The 25362-nt window shown below is 39.9% G+C and overlaps 1 protein-coding gene across 3 annotated transcripts in view; it reads left to right on the plus strand.

Annotated features, from left to right (window-relative positions):
* The window catches only part of GLI3 (GLI family zinc finger 3), a 380830-nt gene that overhangs the window by 235839 nt on the left and 119629 nt on the right, over nt 1-25362 (plus strand). For all 3 annotated transcript variants that reach the window (XM_066341812.1, XM_066341814.1, XM_066341813.1), the window contains one exon: nt 22218-22423. In XM_066341812.1, the coding sequence (XP_066197909.1) occupies nt 22218-22423 (206 nt within the window). The remainder of the gene's footprint in view (nt 1-22217; nt 22424-25362) is intronic.

The following is a 25362-nucleotide window of genomic DNA, read 5'->3' on the forward strand; positions in this document are numbered from 1 at the left end:
TAAAGACTTTACATAGTCCTATAATATTAGAGCAACCCCATGATGGAGGTAGTACTACTAACCTCATCTTAAAGACATGGAAATCCTGACACAGAGAAGGTACACAGCATAGGAGGAGGTCCTGCCATCATTGTAACCCCGGCATCACATGCTATACCTCTTGTTTCTTGGCTTCCATGTTCTACTCATGAAAATGCACATTGCAGCCTTGGCTGCATTAGTTTCTACTTCCTGGATGAGGACAAAGAATTCTAACAACACACTAAGGGAAGTTTTCTGCGTTAGTGGCTGTCATTGTCTTCTTCAAATTTCTAAGGTATGGATGGGTATGGCAGTGTGGAGAAGAGCTGTAAAAAGCCTTATGACTAAATAAACTTTTCTGTAGCCACGCAATGAGACCTACATCAGTGTTTGCTGCTGTGAAATTTGTGATACCAAATGACTGGACAGTTTACATACCCAGCTACAGGGAATGGTTTGATCAATTGTGATTCATCAACTTGGTAGAATATTGAACAAAACTTAATCACATTTGAGATGACCATATTAAAACATGGGTAAATAAAGATCAGTGATTATAGCAGTCTACACAGCAGATTGCTCGCTCACTTTCTACATTTCCCTGCACAGATGTCTCCTTACCTGGAAGGTCTTCTATGAAGAACCATCTAATGAACAGCAATTGGCAAACTGGCCTATAAGCCAAATCCAGCCCATGGCCTGTTTTTGTTAATAAAGTTTTATTGGAACACAGATTCCCACTTGTTCACTATTGTCTACAGCAACCTTAGCAATCAAGGGCAGAGTAGCACGCACACAGAGAATATGGCCCACAACACCTACAATATAAAGTTTGACAACCCCTGACATAAGGTGATATCCCCTTTTCCAGCTTGCTCTTTCTTTCCCCTTACTCTGCTTTATTTTTTTTTTCTTATGCAATTTCCATTTTATTTTTATTATATCTTCTACTTTTAAGGTCTATCTTACTGTTATTCCCCAAATTTTTCATTGCATGTTATATCAGTTCAAAACAGAATATGTCTTATTTTGGTTATTGCTTCTTGTGATAAACTGCAAAAAATGTAAAGCCAGCCTAATTTTCAAGCACTCCCTTGGATGACTTACATCCATAGTTTGTTGTGCAAGTATGAGCTGTGGGTGAATTACAATTCCTAAACTTTAAACATTTTAATGAGCTGGCCACAGAATTCCAGATCAACTGATACATACTTTGTTTTGTAATAAGAAATGAACATGAAACAAATAAATTGTACTCAAAGGGCACAATACATATTTCTGTTTTGCAATATTTCCAATTACTGAAATATTGAATTTGGTTACTGATTGCAGATAAAGTAGGCTTTATAGTGCATGTTCAGAGTCTGAGCACCAACTTCTTGGCTAAAATTCCTCTGTTCTTTGTTTTGGGCTCAGCAGTCATTCCAGGCGCAGATAGTGACTGAAGGTATTCAGGGCACCAAACCGGAAGCCACTGGCTCTGTGGAGCCTGTCAGACCTGTTGCGAGTGCCTGGGCTGTAGCAGGCTTTTTCATTTAGTACAAGGCATTCCCTCATTTTAAGCCTGGCCTCAGTGAAAACCGAAATTTACTGCCATCATTTTATTTATTTTTCAAAATATGTGTTTGGAAAAAATTGAACTTTAACAGAATTTGGCCCAATGAGAAGATACTTTCAGGTTAGTTTATGTGATGCCTACCACTCAAACCGAAGCTGCCTGCAACTTCTCATATGGCCAGCTCACCTTGGCCGGGGTAACAAGCCCACTTTTTTTCACCTAAACAAAGGCATACCATTTCTTATTGCTGCACAGCATGCTGAGTTCATTTCAGACCTTCCTGGGGAACAAAAGCCAGTGACACAAGGCTGCCTGTCATTCATTCCTTTTTGTTATTGTTGTATCCCCACCCCTACTCACATGAAATTTATATAGCAAAAAATAAATGCCAACAGATTTGTTTCAAGAAAGCTGCTTGCTAACTTTTTGAATGCTAAGTAACATTACTTAATACTTTTGCATCTTTGGTGATCCAAGCAAACTAAGCATACTGAAAGAAAATAGGAGAACCTTTAGTTTGAAAGTCATCCTCTCAGTCCTAAGGTAGGGATGTTTTTGCAGAATATTTATTGATAACTAGGTTGAAAAGAAATTTGAAAATAAAATCTTGACACTTTCTTTGTTTTGTTATTGTCTTTGTAAAAGAAACAGAACAATAATGATTATTTTGCAGTTGGGTACATTTTAATAAGTTAAAACTACTTCTCACAAAAATTAGGGGATATTTAAAAATGAATATGAATGGATAAAATATCCCCTAATTTTTGTGAGCAGTGTATCATATGGGTCCCGTGCTTGCCTTCTGTGTTAACCTAGCTGAATTGGTGGTGACACTGCATCAATTTTTATAACTTTGGTGTTCAAAAACATTGTGTATAATGCTACATCTATAACTTGCACCTCTGTCTCTCTTTTTTCTCTACACACACACACACACACACACACACACACACACACACACACTAGAGAGGGAGAAAAGAGTACAGAGGGAAAAGTAAGAAGTGGCAAGTCAAGAAGTGCCTTAAGGCATGTAAGTGCATTTCCACTAAGGAAAAAAATAAGGGTTTGTAACAGAAGCCATAGATTTTTCTAAAATCCATCACCTAATACACTGGGGTCATGCCTCATCTTTTGTAAGTTATAGATATTTAAAACTTTCTCATACAGCGACAGAGAGATGACAGAGCCATCTACAAGTGCTCGATCAGGACCACTACAGTAAATAAGAACTTTCTTTCTGAAAATTCACACTGATACCAGAAGGAGTTGTGGGTCCAGTTGTAAGTGAAGACAGTCTTTCAAAGGTTCACTTGTGGGAGACACTCAGCACTGATCATCCCTGTGAATTGTTCCCAGAGAGCCTAATCCTCCTCAGACCCAGTTACCCCCAGGTGGTCAGACCTCTGAGGTCAGTTATGTTAATCGGTGCATTCATTAGGTGACTCCCTGGGACTTGACAAGGTTAGAGTGTATCTCCTAGGACCTGGAAATGAGTTCTGGGCCAGTGATTTTCAACTAGTGTGCTGCAAGAAAATTTAAAACATGCAGTAGCTGATTACAGCACTTAGTCAGGGTTGCTGACTTCTTTTCCCTTAGATTGTCAAATAAAAAAATGACAACAGCCAACACAACAATAGTCGTCTTGTGTGAATGAATCAAAATTATACCTATTTTTTGTCTGATCGGCAGAAAATACATTATTTGGCAGATTTTGGGTTACTAGTTTACGTGTCCCATGAGATAAAAAATGTTGAAAATTGCTGATTTAGGCACTAGCTGGAAAACCATCAACCCTCTTCTAAGTACATTAGGATAGTATCTAGATATTGTCAAGTTCATATCTCTATTATACTTGGGTCATGGATTGAGGTCTGGGAGAAAGGGGCACTGGCAGTTAAAGGATCTGCGTCATTTGCAAAACAAATCACCAAACCCTGTTGCTTGGGTATGGTTTACATTTTTAAGACAGAACTCAAAAAAAGCATCCCTAGTTGACTAAAAGGCTTCTTGCCTTTATTTAAAGCAGTGGTAGTCAACCTGGTCCCTACTGCCCACTGGTGGGCGTTCCAGCTTTCATGGTGGGCAGTAGCAGAGCAACCAAAGTATAAATAAAAAGATAGATTTAACTATAGTAAGTTGTTTTATAAAGATTTATTCTGCCAAACTTAGCGAAAATCTGACGTAAAGTACTTGGTAAGTAATTATTATTATATGCTTTAACTTGCTGTAACTCTGCTTTCTAAATTTTATAAAGTCAAGTTACTTCCCTACTTTATAAATCACCATTCCTGTGGAACTGGTGGGTGGTTAGAAAATTTTACTACTAACAGAGATACAAAAGAGGGCAGTAGGTATAAAAAGGTTGACTACCCCTGATTTAAAGTAACCCCTGGCTCCCCACAGAACAGAATCCTTGTATTCCTGTTCTGCATTGCTTTCAACTTGACGCACACCAGGGACAGCTTTCAGAAACAAAATCAAAGTTGTAAATCATTAGCGAAAGCAATCAGACCTGTGAAGAGACTCTGTTTTTTTTGTTTGTTTGTTTTGGGTTTTTTTGTATTTTTCCGAAGCTGGAAATGGGGAGACAGTCAGACAGACTCCCGCATGCGCCTGACAGGGATCCACCCGGCATGCCCACCAGGGGGCAATGCTCTGCCCATCTTGGGGCGTTGCTCTGCCACAATCAGAGCCATTCTAGCGCCTGAGGCAGAGGCCACAGAGCCATCCTCAGCGCCCAGGCAAACTGCTCCAGTGGAGCCTTGGCTGCGGGAGGGGAAGAGAGAGACAGAGAGGAAGGAGAGGGGGAGGGGTGGAGAAGCAAATGGGTGCTTCTCCTGTGTGTCCTGGCTGGAAATTGAACCCGGGACTCCTGCACGCCAGGCCGACACTCTACCACTGAGCCAACTGGCCAGGGCCGAGACTCCGGTTTTAAAAGCTTTTTCATATTGTAATTTCCTGGGACATAACAGATTAATATAAGAATTATATTGAATTATATTAATATTTATATTACCTAACATGTTGGGTTTATTTAAATTGAGTATTTTATGTCTCTTCATTATTTTTAATATATAATACTACAATGCATACACATACCCCACTTACTTCTGTACTTTTTCCTTGTGGTGCTCTTATCCTGCCCCTGGAAAGAGTCAATAAAAATTTGCATGTTCTTTTTTAATTGAAGTAGTCAGAAGGGGAAAAGGAGATCAGCATAAAGTATTATAAGTTTTAATGATCAGATACAGTCACCTCAGAGCGGGTTTCAGGACTTCAAGGTGCACTGGGAGGAGTCTCAGCCAGTGCTCCACTGGGAATGGAGGAGGTGTGAGGAGGGTTGGAAGCACCTTCTACATGAAGCTCTGTGGAGGGATCTTCTCCTCGTCAGGTAGTCCCTGGTGGAGAATGTCCCATGAGACTTGTGGGGGAGAATTTGCTCCGGAGTGCACGTTATTAAGCATTCCTTGTGTCTTGTGTGGGTGTGACTTGGACAGCTGCTTCATGAACTAGCAAAGGCCTTCCATTGATCTGAAGAACTCTCAAGATGCATTATACCTTATTTAATGTGTTTTACCTTCCCCAACTTTCCCCATCTCTTGACCTGGGCAGACATGGAACTTTTTAGTTACTGTGGGTATTGTTTGTTGTTTCTGTTTGTTGGGCGGAGGGAGGTATGTGGAAGTTGAATTGAAAGGTTTGAAAAATCGAGGTTACCCCCTCCAATTCCCCCCAAGTGTATGGAGAGAAACATCCTTTCTGGTCTGTTTGCTTTGCAAGGGTGTCCTTTGATGAGGCTTTTGTCTGAGGCCCCCTCTCAAGTCTCCCTGAACTCAAGCTTCAGAAAAGGCCCTTGCCCCTCTTTGTTTTCTTTGTTGAACTGTTTATTTTGCTTTCTTCCCACGAGGTTACCCAGCCTTCCTCTGACTATACTTTTCTGCATGAATTACATTCCTCAGAGCCACGGTCTCCAAATTCTTCCAGTCCATTTGATTCCGGCCAGTGAGATTAGTCCAGAGATTCGACCTGCCATGAGTCTCTGCCAAGCCCAGTGCTTGCTCCGTGCCCCCAGCGTGGAGACCTGAGGACATTTTGTAACCTCATTAGCAAGAAGGTAGTGCTCGTACCAGGTTAATAACATGCATGCTATTGAAATCGAGCTTTAAAATCACTGAAGACACTACTAGTCATTTGATTTCCTTGGTTACTGAAGGAGGAGAGTTCAGGCTATGATACATATGCCCACTTCAGTAACCTGTCATCCCGGGCCGGGTGGGACAGGGGACTATTAGCTCCATTTAAGTTAAATTTACATTCAGAAGGAATTTCATAATTATTTGCAGAAAATGCATTCTATCTGTGTAGAAATAATGAACAACAATACTGAAAACTATTCAGATATCTTCATCATAATCATTACATTTTTTGTACAAATGTGTTTTACGAAGTACTATTTATGACAGAGATGAACAATTAAACTTAATAACCTATCAAATAAAGATTTAGAAAGATTAAAGATTAAATATTAAATACATTTAATAAGTTATACCTTCATTACAGGTGTTGGTAGAACATTGTGAGATTGCTAGACAAAATTTACTTGTCTTAAGGGCAAATTCTATAAGAGATATGTTCACCTGTTTTCACCTAGTTTTGTTTATACCTGAGAGTTTTTACTCTAATAAGCAGGTGCAGTGCATTGTACCTAGTCCAGAGCCTGCAGCGACTAATAATGTGCCTGGAAGTAGTTTTGACTTGAAATTCTCAAAAGAGGACCAAAGAGTTTCTTAAAAATGTTTGAACACACAATCCATGGTTAAAATTACATGCAGTATAAATGCCTGTTTTTATATAGAAGCTTTTCCCAAAATAATTGGGTAAGGTCGGTGATTCTGGTTCTTGGGATTCTTCTGTTTTCTTGCTGGGCCTTGTTTGAACTGGTTTCTTGGCATCTGACTTTGCAAGCCTTAGGGTCCACAGACTTTCTGTGTATTCACTCTGTGGCATCAAGTTTCTTTCTCACACAGGTGGGATTTGAAAGGATGATAAAGTTAAACCTCTTTGCCAGAAGAGGCACTTCCTTCTTGGAGTGGGCAGGATCCCCCAGTGAGCGGAAGTTCAACTGCCCTGATACTTCCTGTGGAGCACAGTTGAACATCCTCAGGAGGAGGACTGGATTGTAGTTACGCTGAATGGTCCTCTCTGGGAATACCCCTCTCCCTACCTATGACAGTGTTGATTACATTTGACAGTGCTGATGCTTTTTCCCTGGCTTTCAAAGTACCATTCCAGAAAATTCAAACATAGCTCTATTGGCACATGGCTTCTGATGGTCCTCTTCTTTTTTCTTTTAATTTTTTTTCAATAATTTATTTTAAATAGGAGAGAGTGAGAGAAAGGGGGAAGGAGCAGGAAGCATCAACTCCCATATGTAACTTAACCAGACAAGTGCAGGGTTTTGAACTGGCTACCTCAGCGTCCCAGGTCGACACTTTATCCACTGCACCACCACAGGTCAGGCCTGATGGTCCTCTTTTTAAAGACACTTTAGAAGCTGTTTTTGTAATATGGGTGTGCTTCAGTCAAGTTCCATTCTTGGCTCTGCCACAAATGAACTGGATCCTTGAACACTTTCTCTGGCCTCTCCGGACCCACTTGTTTTCACCTGTGAAATGAAATAGATGAAATGATCTGACTTTAAGATCCCTTCTTAACATCACCCGGTTATGGGAAAGTTTGGGTTTGTTCTTTGTATTTTTTCCTGTGAGTAGATACTTCAAAGAAGAGTCTATGAAAACACTGTGGCCCTAATGGATACATGCCCATGTGCCATGTCCCTCTTTCTTTATATAAAGAACTGCTGAGAGAGTCTTGCCCAAATGCTCCGCCTTCAGTGAACGGAGCTGTTGCACTCTGTACCTGCCGCACTCTGTACCTGCCATTTGAATGTCATTCACAGAGGTCCCCATTGGAGTAGACAGATAACTGGAAAAATATGTCGTCTGTTCTGTTAACAGCATCAATATAATATTTAAGCATATACATGCATATTTGTGTTTGGTTTGAGGTAGTTTTCCTTTGTGTTTAAAATAATAGACTGAGTTTGAATCCAGCTTAGGTATTTACTATCAGATGACTTACTCTTTCCAAGCCTATTTCATTATTCAATCTCATTTTATATCATGAATTCAAAGAAGAAACATATAGATAGCACTTAACACAATCTGTCATATCATAGGTATTTGATAAATGGCCAAATTTCATAATATGTATTATTATTATATTACCATATTTGAGTCATCTATTTTAAGTTGCGCATCCTTTTTTCATCTTCTAATGTCTCTGAAACTGGAATGTGTCTCACAGTTTGTAGTGTTCTGTGATTGCTGCAGGTGAAGTGGCAGTCCTGGGGAACTTCCAGCTATCTCTTAATAAAATTATCTCGCTGATATTTTTCTTTTTGTGCAAGTACTTTCTATAAGAGCTTTTAAAATGAGCATAAAGTAAAAATTAAAAGGAAGTATTATTCTTATTAGTACCTAACCTAAGGTAATGGTGTACTTTTAGATCAGTAGCATCTTAGCTTTGATGAAATATATATCATATGTATTATGTGTGTTGGTGTGTAATCAGCAAAAAATTTATTCCACTGTTAAGTTTTTTTCCCCAAGAACCCAGCTGATTTTTCCTAAATATTATAATAATAGACCTAGTTGTAGGACTGTAAACTTAAAATGTAAATGAGAGTGTTTTCCAAATGTTGTTGCTGCCTAAATCATAAGACAACGACAACTTTAGCCTGGACAGTATAATGAAGGGAAGCATGTGTTGTGTGCTGTTATGTTGGTGTATTTGTGCAGATGCATAGCACAACCTCTCAGGGTAAGACTTCATGATTAATGGTGTTTATTCTTGACAGAAGCCTCCTTTATTTATCTGCAATACAGTTTAGTGATTTTATCAGGCACCTGAATGAAAAATATTCAGTCATACCAATATTGCAGTGTAAATTGAGTAGAGTCACTTTTTATTATATCTTTTTGCCTTATCATCTGCACAGTAATTTTCTAGCAGAGGTTTGATATGGAAAGGCAGGATTTAACTGTACTTGACACAAAGCCCCTTCAATTTCCCCTAAAAGTTCAGACTGCTCTTAGAAGTATGCATATATATGTGTGTGTGTGTGTGTGTGTGTGTGTGTGTGTGTGTGTGTGTGTGTAATATATATAAGCCCTCTCTCTTAGCCAAGCAATTTCAGGATTTGAAAGAATGAAGATAAAATGCACAAACCTGGATGGGAGAAATGTTGTTAATATAAAAACATAGACTAGCTCTGAACTCACTGGTAAAAGCTTCTTTAGTGTTCAAGCTGTGGCTTAGTACAGAGCCTTTGCATAGCTACAGGGCCCCACTTCCTTTTAAACAATTGCCATCCAAATCCAATCAGCAGAAAGCCAGAGAATTCATTTATCCTGGGAGTAATATCAAAAGTGGAGTTTAGTGGCCCATGGGGGACATCAGTTGCTGTGATGATGGAAATGCCATTTAAGGAAAAAGGAAAGAGAAAGAGATGTTATGCGTAGGATACTCAAGTAAGGTGTCACTAAATTTTAAAGAAACTTTTCAAATAACAGACTTTATAATATTAATTGTAAATTGTTTGAATCATAGAACACTTTGGATTATAGGACCAAAAAGGACTTTTAACTGGTGGGTAAAATGGGAATCATCTTGTCCAAATCCTTACATTTTACAGATGAGAAATACAAAGCCCAAAAACGTATTTGCAGTGAGTGTGGCCTTCTGTACAGGCTCTCCAGGGATGACAGGAGGAGGGACTTTTGGTCCATCATTTAGGCACTTCTGGAAGTGAGCTGTGTCAGCACTGTGGGTCAGGAGCCATGCTTTCTCTGGGAGGACAGGGTGCAGTAGGAGACATGGTGGTTCCTTCCCACGTGGCCAGACTTTTTTTTAGCCATCTGATTCCCTGTGCCTGCAGGGAGTTCTCTGAAGCCATGGAAACAGAAACTGTAAGAGAGTTAGCTCACTATGTGGAAGGTAATGCTTCTTTTCTGTTCCCCAATTACATGACATATACTCCTTTTAGATATTTAATTTATTTTTGAAAAGTTTGACACCCTCCAAGGGGTTAAAATTCTGGGAAAATGGGAAGTGTGCCTGAGATACAAAGTCTTAGCTGACATGTAGGAGAGGCCAGCAAAGTTTACTTCTACTTAAATGGAAAGGACCGGTTATTGAAAAAGGGCCACTGTTTTCACCATTAGCGGACAGAGGCCCCTGTCAAGCCTTGGTGATTTTATTCTGGAGGAGAGCTAGTTAGATAATTAATAATAGTTAAATAATTAACAGTAGTTCCTTAATGGACATCATTGTTATCACATTTTTAAAGAAATTGATTTAAAGAATGAGAGAAAATAATGAGTCAGATGTATCTTGCCAAGGATCATAAGAGACAGCCCAGAAAACACTCTAGTCAGTAGTTACTAGTAATAATAATAATTGAGAATTATGATGATGATAATGGTAATAGTTAAGAAGTCACACCAGCTCCTTGAAAACTGCTGTTGATAAAGGATTTATTCTATCTAGTTGGTTCTTGAAGTAACATTTACAAAATATAAATTAAAACAGAAGCCTCATACTCTCTCTGGTTCGGGATTCCAGATACATGCTGTCTTTGAGATAAATACTCTCCATACCACCTGTAAGAGATTCAACATGAAGCAAGGATTAAACTGTGGAAACCTAACTTACTATTTCTAATTGATAATTTCCACACAATATCTGAACCCTCTTCCTGGGAGATTTCTCACTTAAATAACAGATCCTGGTGTGTGGGTTTCCAGATTTTTAAAATAACTGTTCACCATAAATTATTGAGATTTCTAGGTAAAGTGATACAAAAGTAGGGTTATTTAGCTGATTAAATCAGCAATTCTTATTGACTCTTGTATATACTTTAGGGTCTTCTTTCTTCATAACTGGTGGATATCATGATATAAATCAAAAGTACCTTCCAGAGAATGCCATGGCTGATAGGATTCTACAATATAGGAGAACATAACCCTGAGACAACAAATAACACACTTCCCAGGAGGTTTCCAGATGCCTTTAGTTCGTAAGACTTTGTCATTTGCTACGTTGCTTTACACTATAGTGTTTCAACATCTATTTTTCTCTGTGCTTTCTTTTGGAAAGGGTCATATTTTTTGCTATTTTGACTGCTGCTTTTTAGGAGCAATTGATATTCATCAAATTCCTAAAAATGAGATCGATTAGCCTGAGTGGAGAATTGGTGGGAATGTCAGAGAAATCAGACTGAAATGTTTGCTCTCTTCGGTATTTTTTTCTTGGCAAAGTAGTGATGTTTTGAACTAAAACTACAGCATAACTGTGCCCTTGAATTTACTTTTGGAAAAGAAAATCCCTCTCATTTTACTTGAGGTCAAGTAAAGTTACCTATTTGCTTTGTTAGAAGTGGGGTGATTGCTCCTAGATGACACCAAGGGTGTCCAATAGCTGAACTCACCCTGGCTCAGAATACTCAGACAGGGTCCTGAGGAGATAAAGACGCAAGGAGTTGGTGAAAGCAAAGGGACTTTGGCCTTAAGCCACCCACAGTTCTAGTAGTAATAGCATCAGCAGGAGTGAGCAACTTGGTCAAAGGGGCCAACTTACTGAGTACTTACCATTTGATAGGTATCAGGCTAAAGGCTTTATGTATGTTTTTTGGTCAAAAATTAAATAGTACAACACTGCTGCTTTTCCATCTAGGTCTAAAAAGCCTTGGAGCAAAGCAGACTTTTAAAGATCTAATGGGCCCTATACCACACCTAAGTGTGAGATCTTGTAACTCTGATGTATATAACAGCTGGTCAAATGCACACTCCCTGCCACAGGGAGACATAGAAAAGGAGAGTAAGTCTAGAGAGCACCCCTCTTCACCACCCCACCTCTCTTCGTCCCTGTCCTATGAACCTGTCTGGATTGGACTCCTCACACTGGAGAAAGAGAGCATCCAAAGGAAAAAGGTGGCTGTTCAAAGGGAACGGTTTATACTATTTCAGCAAGAAAGAGAGAAAGGACTGTTTCTGTTCTGTTTCCACAAGCCAATTGGGAAGCTCTCTGGAAAATAGGACCCCACCAAGCATTCCAGAATCCAGCCACTGAGAGCAGTTCCTGTCTCTTGTCTGCAAGGTGCTAGGTTTAGAGAAAGATTAGCAACTGGGTATCTGCATTTCTGTGCTAGGTAGTTTTTTTTCTCATCCAAGTGATGTTCCTCTGAACTTTTTCCAGAGACAACACACTAGTTCTAATCATTAGTCCTTTTACTTACATTAATTATAAATAATATATTAATATATAGCATGTTATATATTAGCTTATAATTGATTTATATATTAACTGTATTAACTTTAAAGCTTACATGACCAATTTTTTATAATTTTTATTTTTCTCACAAACTATAGTAATTGGGGAAGAGAAAAAAGATGCTTCTCCTACTTATTATACATTGCAAAAAGGATAACTTTGTATAAATTATTTGGATTTCATTCGGAAAACAAAAGAGTCTGCTAAAAATAATAATTTTAAATATACTCTACACTCACAGAGTTAAAATATTCAAAAATGATGACAGGTTGTTTAAAAACTGGTGTGTCAGCGGCTATTTGGATACTGCCTTCCTCAGTGGCTCTCTCTGCCTTGTTTCTGAGGTATTCAGCACACACTTCTTCACACAAGTATGAGTTAAGGCAGAAAGAAGATGAATATTGTGACATGTAGTCATTTAGCTCCAGGTGCTTATTTGAACCAATAGTATGTTCGTTAAGAATTACTTTTAATAACGGTGCATTTTGCATATTATTGTTGTGCAAATGGATTTTTTCTTTTATATTTTTGACTATTTTTCTGACCTTGAAATCTTAATTTATTAATATAAAGTTATATTTATAATACAGAATGGAGACACATTCCTCTCAGGAAGGAATAAATCAATTTTAGCCATAAATAATTGCATTACTCTTATAATCCTTGTGTAACATCGCTTCAGTTGTGAATGGGTGTGACTGGCATGTATTGTGAATATCTACTTGGCCTTTCTCTTTGATTGGCTTAGCAGGAACTTTCCTCCTAAAATTAATATATAGAAATGTCCTTAGTTTACCCTGAATTTAGACTAATGTGTCAACTAGACCAATGTTTTTCAGCCGCTGATTCACAGACTGACTGTCAGGTATTTCCTGTTGGTCCGCAAAAGAATTAAATATCCTGATGTTGTATGAAGATTATAGACCCAATGATCTTAGTCGAATTTGCTTATGCTCAGGGTAATTTCTACCTTAGTGGTTCTCGAAATAATAATCCTATTTTCACTGGTCCCCAAGTGTAAAAAGGTTTAAAACTACTGATCTAGACAATCTTTGCTTGAGGGCAGTAAATACCATTATTTACTGCATCAATATTTTGTAAATTTTGAAAAATATAAGTATATATCTATTTGAACTTAATAGAAATGGTTAACATTGGCCCTGGCTGGTTGGCACCGTGGATACAGTGCCAGCCCGGCATTTGGATGTCCTGTGTTCAAATCTTAATCAGGGTATACAGGAGAAGTGACCATCTGCTTCTATATGCCTCCCAGTCCCCCTTTGCCACTCCCCCCTTCTCTTTCTTTCCCTCTTGTAGCCAGTGGCTCAACTGGTTTGAGCATGGCTCCGGCCACTGAGGATATAGCTCAGTTGGTCCCAGTGTATCAGCCTCAGGAGCTAAAAACAGCTTGGTTGATTTGAGCATTGGCCCTAGACACAGGTTGCCAGGGGGGATCTCAGTGGGTTGCATGTGGGAGTCTGTCTCTCTTATCTCCTCTCCTTTCACTTAAAAAAAAAAGTGGTTGAACAACTAAGGAGCCGCAACGAAGAATTGATTTCTCATCTCTTTCCCTTTCTATCTGTCTCTCTCTCTGTCTCTGTCACACAGACAAAAAAAGAAAAAGTGATTGACACCACTGTGGGAAATATTGATATACAGTGTTTGGCACATACAGAATGTGTGTATTCTTTTTAAAAAATTGGTAATATATAATTCACATACAGAAAAGTACACAAAGTGTACACATATAGCTCCATGACTTATAATTATCAGAGTGAAAATCTGTAACGTCTAACCAAGTTTAGAAATAGAATAATCCCCAGCTCCCCAAAAGTCCACAGCTTTAAAGGTAAACATTATCCTCACTATTCTAATGCCAAAGTTTAGATTTGTCTGTTAATTGAACATTTTATAAATGGGATCATACAGTACACTGTATTCCTTTGTGCAAGGCTTTTTTTTCATGCAGTATTATGTTCGTGAGATTTTTTTTCACATTGTAGTTTGTTCATTTCCACAGATGTTTACTATTCTGCTCATAAAAATTAGGGGATATTTTATAGCTTCATATTCATATATCCCCTAAATTTTGTGATCAGTATTATTTCATGGTATGAATTTTTTACCCACTGTACTGTTAATAGATATTTGGTTGTTTTCAACCTGAATGTGGAAACAACCACATTGTGCTCTAGTATATTGTAGCCCATGTTCACATTATTGTTGGGTATATCACAGGGACAGGAATGCTGGATCATAAGCTGTGCACTTGTTCAAGTAGATAATGCCCAACTGTTTTCTAAAGAGGATGTGCCAGCTCATACTCACATTGTTTGAGAGTTCTTACTGCTGCAAATCCTCATCAACGCTTAACATTGTCAGTCTTTTCTCATTTTAGCCATTCCAATGGATGTTTAATGTTAACTTATTATGGCTTTAATTTCTACTGCAATTACAAATGATGTTCATCTACAGTTTTTAAGAGATATTAGAAAAATATTTTAATATTAAAAGCAAAAGTATAATTTAAAATGTACTCTTATTTTCACTATATTAGAAGTGCATAGGCCTGAACTTTGGTGGCACAGTGGGTAAAGCATTGACCTTTAATGCTGAGGTCACCAGTTCAAAACCCTGGGCTTGCCTGGTCAAGGCACATACGGGAGTTGGTGCTTCCTGCTCCTCCCCCCTTCTCTCTCTTCCTCTCTCTCTCTCTCTCTCTCTCTCTCTCTCTCTCTTTCTGTCTCTCCTTTCTAAAATGAATAAATAATAATAAAATTAAAAAAAAAGTACATAATGCCTGAAAAAGTGCTAAGATTAAATATGGTAAACTGCTGATTAGTTTGATCTGGATAGTTTGTATATAGGTAATGATAGTTTTATTTTAAATCCTTTAACTTTTCCATACATGAATATAAACTTTCATATTCAGACATAAATAGAAAATAAAAATAAGAAAGTCATTGTCAAAAATTTCTTGAAATGATGTTTCATCATTAAAACAAATATTCCCCCCCCCCTTTTTTTTAAAGAATGCAACCATAGCACTTAAATTCTGCATAGAAGGAAATATCCAGTACCTTAGTGTTAGTATATACATTAAGCAATGTTTTAACCTTCACCTTTAGTGGTCACTTACATCCGAATCATATCTACATTTTGTTGCATGGTTTGCATTCCATATTCTCCCTAACCAAGATGCACGCTGTTTGGCTCCTACTGGTACTTTTTGACTGTGCTGCTCATCAGATAAGGTTTGCTCTTACACACTTCTTATACATGTACAATTTTCACCACATTTGACTCTAAATGCTCTAAGTCTAAGAGCAGGGCCCGAATGACCATCTATTATATTTCATGAAATCCCCGTAAGAGTTGAAATCATAATGAATTGTTAGTAAATGAATTTTTGATACAATGTCTATCCAATGAATGTGTAATTCAGGGGTCTCAAACTCACGGCCTGCGGGCCGCATGTGGCCCGCCGAACAATTTTGTGCGGCCTGCAGACTAATCCACGAAGTTCAAAATATTTTGGATAAAATTAAGTAAGCCTAGGGGCCTACTTGTATTTTTCATTTCTCTAGCATCCTAGCTAGATATTAGCTTAGTTAACAGCAGTTGTGATGCGAACTACAGTTTCTGGTCGTTTTGTGACACTGAGTAAACTGCATGTACGATTGTGCTTGTACTGATTTTTTTTTGTTTTCAACTGCAGTGAGAAAAGTGTTGCGTAACAGTTGCCTTTTGTAGACCTAGTGCGGCCCGCCGAACGGCTGTGATCTTGCTCTGCGGCCCACATTCTGAGTTGAGTTTGAGACCCCTGGTAATTGAAATGTTCATCTTTGTAGTTTTTAAAAGATGTAGGAGGTTAAAAATTGAAATCTAACACGGTAAATTTGTAAAAAACCTAAGTCAATTCAAAATTCATGGAAAATATAGATTAGCTATAAAGATGATAAAGATGGGATTTGAAACTGAACCATCTTATCACTTAGGGTTCTGGCCCTTGAAAAGAGTGGATTTTTACAGAGGTATGAACAAGGTTAAGGGCCCAGACGTTAGCCTAGTACCCAGGGCAAGCAGAAGTTGGAAGAGGTTACTGCCTCTGGCCTGAACGTGCAAATAAACTGATTAGTTCAAGAGGGATCAGGCTTCTGGAGAGGTGGCCACAGGGGCAGGAGTGCCTTTAGCATATCTCCAGCTAAAGAGAGGAGGTGACTAGATTAACACCCTGGTTTCTCTTTCCTTCCCCTACAGCTCCTGCCAGGGTTTCTCATTAGTAGACTCCAGAGGAAAAATAAGCCAGCTGATTTAGACCCTGAAGACCATCCTTCCTGGTCATGCAGTGGTTCCCAGGTGAAGGATAGCAAATGCAAGGGTACGGGCACAAACTTCTTCACATTTCAGGGTCATGTAATTATTCTGGGGCAGAGGTTATTTGAGGCTCACCTTGCTTCGAGGGGGAAAGGTAGAGTTCAGGATCTCCAGCAGGTTTAGTGTATTAGCTGCAGACATTGTAGCTGTTTTGCTCACTGTATGGAAAGCAAACTTTTTATTACAATTTTTGTTTTATTAAAACTGTGACTACTGCCTGACCTGTGGTGGCGCAGTGGATAAAGCCTCGCTCGACCTGGAAATGCTGAGGTTGCCGATTCAAAACCCTGGGCTTGCCCGGTCAAGGCACATATGGGAGTTGAATCTTCCTGCTCCTCCCCCTTCTCTCTCTCTCTCTCTCTCTCTCTCTCTCTCTCTCTCTCTCTCCTCTAAAATGAATAAATAAATAAAAATAATTTTAAAAAAACTGTGACTACTGAAAAATTAATTATTTGGTTAAAAATACATTATAACTCCTTTTCTTCTTGTTAGACTACTGCTTGTATATGAAGTGTCGACTTGTTACAGAAAGAACAAAGTTAAAGAAAATAAATTTGTTTTTTAAAAAACATTTTATTCTTCTTGTAGTTGGATCCCTCATACAAAGATGCAAGGGGTGTTCTGTGCATTTCCAGCACTCCACACAACGTGAAAGCAAATGGTAATGACCCAGTAGACGGACCTTGTTTAGTGCTCTCATAACGAGTCAGGAAGCTGATTAAATACTGTGATTTTCATCTTGGCATTATAGTAACCTAATAAGATAAATGAAAATATGCTAACAAATTAGATTACTTAATTATATTTCATTCTAACTAAGATGGTATTCTCTGCAATATGTTTTTTTTTATGTTTACCATAGTATAACATTAAAAATGCTCTAATAAGAATCCTGTACTCTTTTCATTATAATCTATTTTCATGACCTTTAAAAAAATTAATCTGAAGTCAAATTATCTCTACCAACAAACACACAATTTCATATTGCTGTATAGTCTTTTGGGAGAACATCAAAATACCCCCCACCTTCTTTTTTGCCTAAAATTGTACTTCCTTTAGCCATAGGGCAATATGGGCACAAATGACAGCCACTCATCAGATCCGAGTAGGCACGCCGAGCCCACATGCATGAGCCAAGATGCAGAGGTGATGGGACAGCAGTTCATCCCCACAGCCCAGTTGATCCCTGGCAGCCCAGACGACCTCTAGAGATGCTGCGGCATCTCTAGTCCCCAGACTAAAGTTACAGTGATTTAGTTTAGGGCCACAGTCATATTTCTGTACTCTTTGGCTACAGCATAAAAAGTATGGCATTTCTGTAGTTGAAACAGTTCTAAGTTTTGGTGTTCTTTCCCTAATATTTCTTTTCCGGTTTTCCCTGAATGATGTGTGCTCTTCAGTGAGTAGGCCTTGTCCAGCCAGTCCTAGAACAGAGAGAGAATGGAAAGCTATACGCAGAGGAAATTATGGGAGGCCAATAGCAACCTTCAAATTGTGTATCTACTAAAAATATAAACCAAGAGACACCTATCATTATTTTCTTCTGATACTACTGTAATCTTCAAATGAAGATTTTTAGCAAGCTTGACAAATATTTACCAGACCAAGTTTATGATAGTTATTGAAATAATATGTCATTTACATTGAAAATGTTGTGGCTGGCTTCCCCACAACTTCCACCTCCTTTTCCTACAGTAGAATTCATCCTTTTGGTCGTAATCTTGAATGGCTCTTGCGCACAGCAATAAACACAGATCTGCCTATTAAATTTAAGGAGGTTAATCTTCCCTTTCAAGTTTGCATTACAGTGAAAAAAAAAAAGACAAATGATCTAGTTTCTAGGAATTTGGAACTTGTTCTGATTAGGTAATGTTGAAAGCAGATTTATTGAAAAACTAATTTATATAAATTTACATCCATGTCAGGTAGTGCTGGAACCATTGGAGTTCAAGGTTGAGTGCTCAGCTTTGGTGGCTCAGAAACTCATTTTTGTCTGGCTTTCACACGAGAAGAATGTCATGCTTGCCAACTCACATGAGCCTTGTGTGGAAACAGAATTAATCAGTGATCAACTTCTAGTGAGAATCTGAGCAGCAAGAAAACTGGAACACTCTGTGGACATCTGTTTGCTGAGTTTAGAATCACATGAAACTTTTCTGGGGTGGTCTGACAACCCCAAGGACATCAGCAACGACCACTGCTTACTGAGTGCCCAGTGCCAGTCACTGACGGCAGCCCTGTGAGGGAGCTATTACTGTTCCATTTTGTGTTACCAGCGAGTTCTGCTTAGTCACACAGTAATCCTGCATTCAAATTTTTCCTTCAAAACCCCTGTGTCTGATTATGGAGTTTCCATTCTTCTCCACTTTATGTGGTTGTATGATTTTACTAAGGGGAGCCTGGGGAATTAAGGAGGTACTTCAGAAGCATGGTCAGGTCTGGAGCAAAGCATATGCTTAGCTTTGAAAAAAAGGTTCCAACATTTCAGTGTTTTCTTTTTTCTTCCAAATTATTATTATTTTTAAATTATTAATTATTTTCATTTATTTATTCATTCATTTTAGAGGGAGGGGGGAGAGACAGAGAGAGAGAGAGAGAGAAGGGAGGAGGAGCAGGAAGCTTCAACTCCCATATGTGCCTTGACCGAGCAAGGCTAGGGTTTTGAACCGGCAAACTCAGCATTCCAGGTCAACGCTTTATCCACTGCACCACCACAGGTCAGGCCATTTCAGTGTTTTCAAATCCTATAATGTGCTGTATGGGTGTGTTTCTATGTATGTTCATGTATGAGTGTATATGTCTGCACTGTCTGTGTATGGACTAGGAGTGGAATATATTAGTGTAGTGTGTGATTATACACACACATACATACACAGCATTATTAGGTAATAGCTTAGTACCTGAGGCTTTATTCATATTCACTTGCCAAGACCCCTACAAGGTAGATATATCTTCCCTGTGAGATTCTTCAGGACAAGGAGAGAAGGTAGGTATGGTGGCTGAGGTTGGACAGCTGCCATGTGTGGCGGTTCCCCTTCAGAACCAAGCCTTTCCATGGTACCACTGCTCTAGTGGTCTCTCCCCTGTCTCCAGAATTCCTAATTGACCCCTCACCAGGTAACCCACAGTAAGCTCTTTGTTGCTCCTATACTGGGGATGGCTGGCCTTTGAGATAGATGGTCTCTTTCTTAAGCAGTTGATCAACTTACAACTTTCTTATTGGCATTCCAGTCTGAAGACATTTGGAACTAGGTGACCCACTACCTGCTCAGCACCTCTTTCTGGATGTGGTGTGTAAGGACGACATGCCCAGAATGGGTGCAGTTGCATGACTTCACCTCCAGGAGGAATCAGCCCTTCCCACTGGTGCTGCTGCTTCCAGGTGTTCTTGTCAGGGGAGATGCGATCTCTTGGCAGCTCTTTTGGTAGTTATCTTCAGTCTTCTTGTGGAAACAGGTCAAAGCGGAGTGAAGGCCTGGGGGTAGACATCAGATGTCCACAGACTTGAGAAACCTGCAGGCCACTCCTGGCTCCTGACCGCTTTGGGGGACAACTGCCCGATGCTGACCTTTATAATTTGCATGCTGTTCCAGATCCTGATTTTTTTTCTCATGTGTGATTCTTCAAGTTGGAATATAGGCTCCTAAAAAACTCTTACTACCCTTCTTAATTCTGGAATTTCAGAAAAATAGCAGGTTTTAATTTTTGTCTAAACTAAAAATAAAAACATAGGAAAGGCTGTTGCCTTCACTAGTTTTTAGTTACCATAGTTTTCACTCCATAAAACGCACCTGACCGTAGACACAGCTAGAGCTTTAAGAAGGAAAATAAGAAAAAACTATTCTAAACCAAATGGTGCTCCATAAGACACACGGGCACCCCTTCCACTTCTGGTCAGACTCAGTTTGCCGTGCATGACAAAGCTCATTCAGTAGATATCTCCTGGATTTCATGAAATTTCTACTTTCTACATTCCTGCTGCACTAGTCTCTCATCATATATCTACAAAATAAGCTTATCCTTTGTAATAATTATTTTTGAACCAGATATTGGAAAGTTATTTTTTCTTTCAGGTAGAAAATGAATTAATGAATTGAAGTATTCCTGTGCTCTAAAGTAACAACATATCGCAGTGGAGCTTAGAATTTAACCACTAAGACAAAGTGCTTTGTAGAAAGAGCTAGAATAGGATACACAATAGATTATACTGATTTTATTTAACGTATAAATAATTTTACTAATTTGTGAGTGGGTATGGAAAGTCTCAAGTGTTTTGAAAAGAAAGCGATTTTCATGGGCCTGACCTGTGGTGGCGCAGTGGATAAAGCGTCGACCTGGAAATGCTGAGGTCGCCAGTTCGAAACCCTGGGCTTGCCTGGTCAAGGCACATATGGGAGTTGATGCGTCCAGCTCCTCCCCTCTTCTATCTCTCTCTCTGTCTCTCTCTCCTCTCTAAAATGAATAAATAAAATTAAAAAAAAAAAAAAGAAAGAAAGCGATTTTCAGGTGGTGAGTTTTCACTCTTCCCACATGTAAATTTAGAAAACTGTATTTTTATTTTACTTCACCAAAAGTGGCATCTGAATAACAAATAAAGGCTTCTTTTTTTTAGTTCAAAAAGAAAAAAAAAGAAGCAGCACGTGAGAAAATGCCCCCAACCCCACAGTTCAAGGTCTTTTATTTTCTGAGAGAAAATTCATTATCTGATCCTTGGCTTCATTTCTCTCAGTGCCTATGCCATGCACTTGGTGGGGCTGGCTTTTTCCAGGGGTGTATGCTGACGGGGAGGGGCCAGAGCTGACCATAAGTGTGCGCTAGTTCTGGAAGGTGGTTATGGTAAGAACAGTGCTTCCCACCTTTTCCTGTACTCTCCAAGCCAGTGGCCTTGGGGGAGTTTGCCGTTTTCAGGAGCTCTTTCTCTGGGTTGGCTTCTCCTTTCGGTGGCTGTGCCCTCTGCAAATGAGACAGTGGAGAACGCAGTGTCAGCCTGTCATGGCCAGCTCACTGGTTTGCCCACACAAAACATATTCTATTTGAGAAGGAACAAGGCAATAGGGGTGTTGCACTGACTGGCCATTCTAGAAATGCCTGTCCCAGAGGCTTCAGGAGTACCAGGGTATGCTGGTAGCAAGGTATGTTTGAAAATTTATTTTCATCAGGCCAAAGTGTACAGTCTGCTTTAGCTTACTGTAACCAACGCAATGTGGCTAATCAGGCTGTCACATGAAAATGGAAGCTGACTTTCATTGCTGCCTTTTGGAGAGGAGGCGTTGTCACCCACAAAGTGCAACCCAGATCTGTAAAATTGGTTTTGCTCTAACTGCAAGACTTAGCAGTAGAGCTCGAGCCTGGATATAAGGAGTATCTGAATTCACATTTTCTACAGACTATTGCAATTAGTCACCTTTCTTGTTTGTGGGCAACTCTGCCATGTGCATGCTCAGACTTCTGGTTTTGTCTTCTCCTTTCTTCCTTTTTAATGTAACACTGATGGTGAGAAGCAAGTTTTCAGTGGTGAAATTAATGTTCAGGTCAAATGGAAAATCAGATCTCAGCAGCTACTGTAAGCTCAGATGCCTGTTGTTTAGAATTTCATCTCATCAGGAAAGCCAAAGGCAGACTTGATTTTTCTATATTCAGAGTGTCATAAAAAATTTCCAAGGTCAATTGTCTTTGCCCAAATAATTATATATAGTGCTTACCTGCATTATGTCACCATAATTTTAAGGTAATAGAAATATACATGCTTGAAATTTTCCCCCAGGACACCTTGAATTCAAGTCTTACTTTCTTTCACAGACAGCCTCTGCCTGTGGAGATACTTGTTGTTTGATTCATTCCTCTTGTGTCTGGTTTTCCTTTTTCCTAGGCCTTCTGCCTTATCTAGTAGCCCAACATATTCGGACCTGCCCTTCATTAGGATCTCCCCGCACCGGAACCCTGCTGCAGCTTCTGAGTCCCCCTTCAGCCCCCCACACCCCTACATCAACCCATACATGGACTACATCCGGTCTCTGCACAGCAGCCCATCCCTCTCCATGATCTCTGCGGCCCGGGGGCTCAGCCCCACCGACGGTAAGTCTCAGACCCACCCGTCTGCTTCCATATGCCAGGTACCCTCTCCCTGCCTCACCAGGACATGATACTGAGCGTTTCCCATGTGCCAGATGTTATGGTAAAGGCTTTAAGTGCATATTTTCACTCAACACAGGGGCACCTCCATGAGGCTGGGGTTATTGTTCCCGTTTTCTGGTAAAAATAGCAGTGTGCAGGAGCACCAAAAATTTTCTGCTTGGTCCACTGGATAGTAAGTGGCAAAGGTGAAAATCAAAGCAAGGTCTCATGACAGCACAATCCTTGCTTTTATCCACTGTTTTGCTCTGCACCTTTATAGAAGTTTAGGCTGGCCCAGTGCCTGATTATACAGTGACCAGTGCCTTTTCTGTTCTGCATGTCTGAAGGGCTCATTTGTGTAGATGTGTCTGTTAGAGCAGCACTTCTCAAACTCCACTGTGCACATAGATCACCTGGGGACGGTGACAGAATGTGATTCTCCTTGGAGTGGGCCCAGGAGGAGCCTCAGAGTCTGTACTTCTGAAAAGCCCACAGGTATGATCAGTGCTGCAGGTCCTTGGGCCACACTCTGAGTAGCCAGGTCTTAGGGAACTTGATGGTTCAGAATGTCACTGCACGTGCCCTCTGTCTTTGATTGTGCCAAATAAAAACTGGATGAGGGATGTGGTGGAAAAAGAAATGAACCTTGACCTTAATTCAGTAATACCATTTTATGCTCTCAAGGATCAAATCCTGGTTGGTTCTGGTAGGCTCCCAATTGAGTACTTTGACATGACTCTTTTTAATTGGAGTTGTGTATTCTGCAACTGTCAAGTTCTAAACCATTCCTTAGATTCCGGAAGAACCTTTCCGGTTACATACACACATATACCAACTCACTTGCCTGCCATGGCCAGAAACTGAATTAAGGTTCAGAATTGCATAAGTCTTGTTGATTGCAGATAGCAGGTTCTGAGTTCTCTGCAGTAGGTCACAAATCACTGGTGCTGTTTCAGAGCACAGCACAACACCATGTCTTTGTATCACTGAACAGTGTTTGAAGCAACCCTGCACCGTGCCCGTTCTCTATGCAGACCAGTTTCCAAGTCTAGCTGTGCATGTTGGGGACCGCGGGGGGTGGTAGAGGCTGCGTGAGGCTGACCTCTTCCCAGTTTCCCAGTTGTACTGCCAGGAGCGGCAGTGCTCCAGGGTGAGCTGCCAGCTCTCTGTAATGCACCAAAGAGAGTAAGTTTTGCCATTTAGACAAGATTCACTTTTTTCCTTCCAGTTTTTTTAAGATATAATTAACAAAAGCACTGAATAAATTTAAGGTGTGTACCATAATGACTTACATATATTGTAAAATGATTACCATAGTAAGTTTAGTTAACATCCATTATCTCATGTTGATAGAAAAAGGAAAAAGAAAAAGTATTTTTTCCTTAGGGATGAAAAATTTTAGAATTTACTCTCTCTCTCTCTCTCTCTCTCTCTCTCTCTCTCTTTTATTGAGAGGCAGGGAGTCTGACCAGGATCCACCTGGCAAGCCTCCTACCAGGTGATGCTCTACCCATCTGACCACTGCTCTGTTGCTCGGCAACCAAACTATTTTAGCACCTGTGGTAAGGCCATGGAGCCATCCTCAGCGCCTGGAACCAACTTTGCTCCATTTGAGCCATAGCTTTGGGAGGAGAAGAGATAGAGAAGCAGATGGTCACTTCTCCTGTGTACCCTGATTGGAAATTGAACCTGGTTGGCCGATGCCCTACCACTGAGCCAACCAGCCAGGGCCAGTATTTACTCTCTTAGCAACTTTCTTTTTTGTGTGTATAACAGGGACGGGGCAGGGGGGCAGATAGGGACAGACAGACAGGAAGGGAGAGAGATGAGAAGCATCAATTGTTTGTTGTGGTACCTTGGTTGTTCATTGATTGCTTTCTCATATGTGCCTTGACCAGGGGGCTATAGCAGATAGAGTAACCTCTTGCTCAAGCCACCGATCTTGGGCTGAAGTTGGTGAACTTTTCTCAAACCATAAGAGCCCGTGCTCAAGCTGGCGACCTTAGCGTTTCGAACCTGGGTCCTCCGCGTCCCAGTCCTATGCTCTGTCCACTGCACCACCACCTGATCAGGCTTAGCAACTTTTAAATATACTGTATAGCAGTGTTGACTATATTCATCATGTTGTACATTGTATCTCCAGATATTATTTATCTTATAACTGAAAGTTTGTAAGATTCACATTAAAAAAATAAAACTCAGAGAGTGAGCTCTTCTGCTCGGGATTTGGTTTACAATGGGGAATATGGAGAGTTACCTCCATGGAGCACTTGGGAATTTATGGAAATGACTAACAAGGAGAGCAGAGGAAGAGAGGGATAAAGGATGTTGGCTAACAACGGACTTGAAATTGTGCTTGGCTCGCAGGAATTTAGATGAGCCACCAGAAAGTAGGATCTGTCGTTAAAGCATCTTCTCCTCTGCTACCCATGGTATTTCATGATGAGTGTGTAGAAGACATTTTTTTATTGCTTATTCTACCTACCTCTTCTTGCCTTAAGAGTCCAATAAAATCAAGTCACCAATATTACTTTCTTGGGGGTCTGTCTTTATCACATATAAAAGTCTGTGGGCACAAGTGTAAAACACAAAGCCATCACTAGAATGCCAGTTTTTCTACCTAATAATTACAGAACTAACTTTTATTGATGGGATACTGTGTGCTAATAAGCACTTTATATGCATCATTGTGTTCACAGCTCCCGGCAACCTCATGGAGCAGTAGGCTGTGGGGATGCATGTGTACCCAGATCTTCACAAACCTGGGGATCACCGTCAGAACCTCTGTAGTGTCCTGCCAGTTTTGCACATAAATTGGCAGCTGGAAACTGATTATTATCCCACTATCATAGAGCTGACTCTTGCCAGTAAATTGTTCCAGATTGGTGGTTATATTTCCT

The sequence above is a fragment of the Saccopteryx leptura genome, chromosome 6 (genome assembly GCF_036850995.1).
Source record: "Saccopteryx leptura isolate mSacLep1 chromosome 6, mSacLep1_pri_phased_curated, whole genome shotgun sequence".
Lineage (NCBI taxonomy): Eukaryota > Metazoa > Chordata > Mammalia > Chiroptera > Emballonuridae > Saccopteryx > Saccopteryx leptura.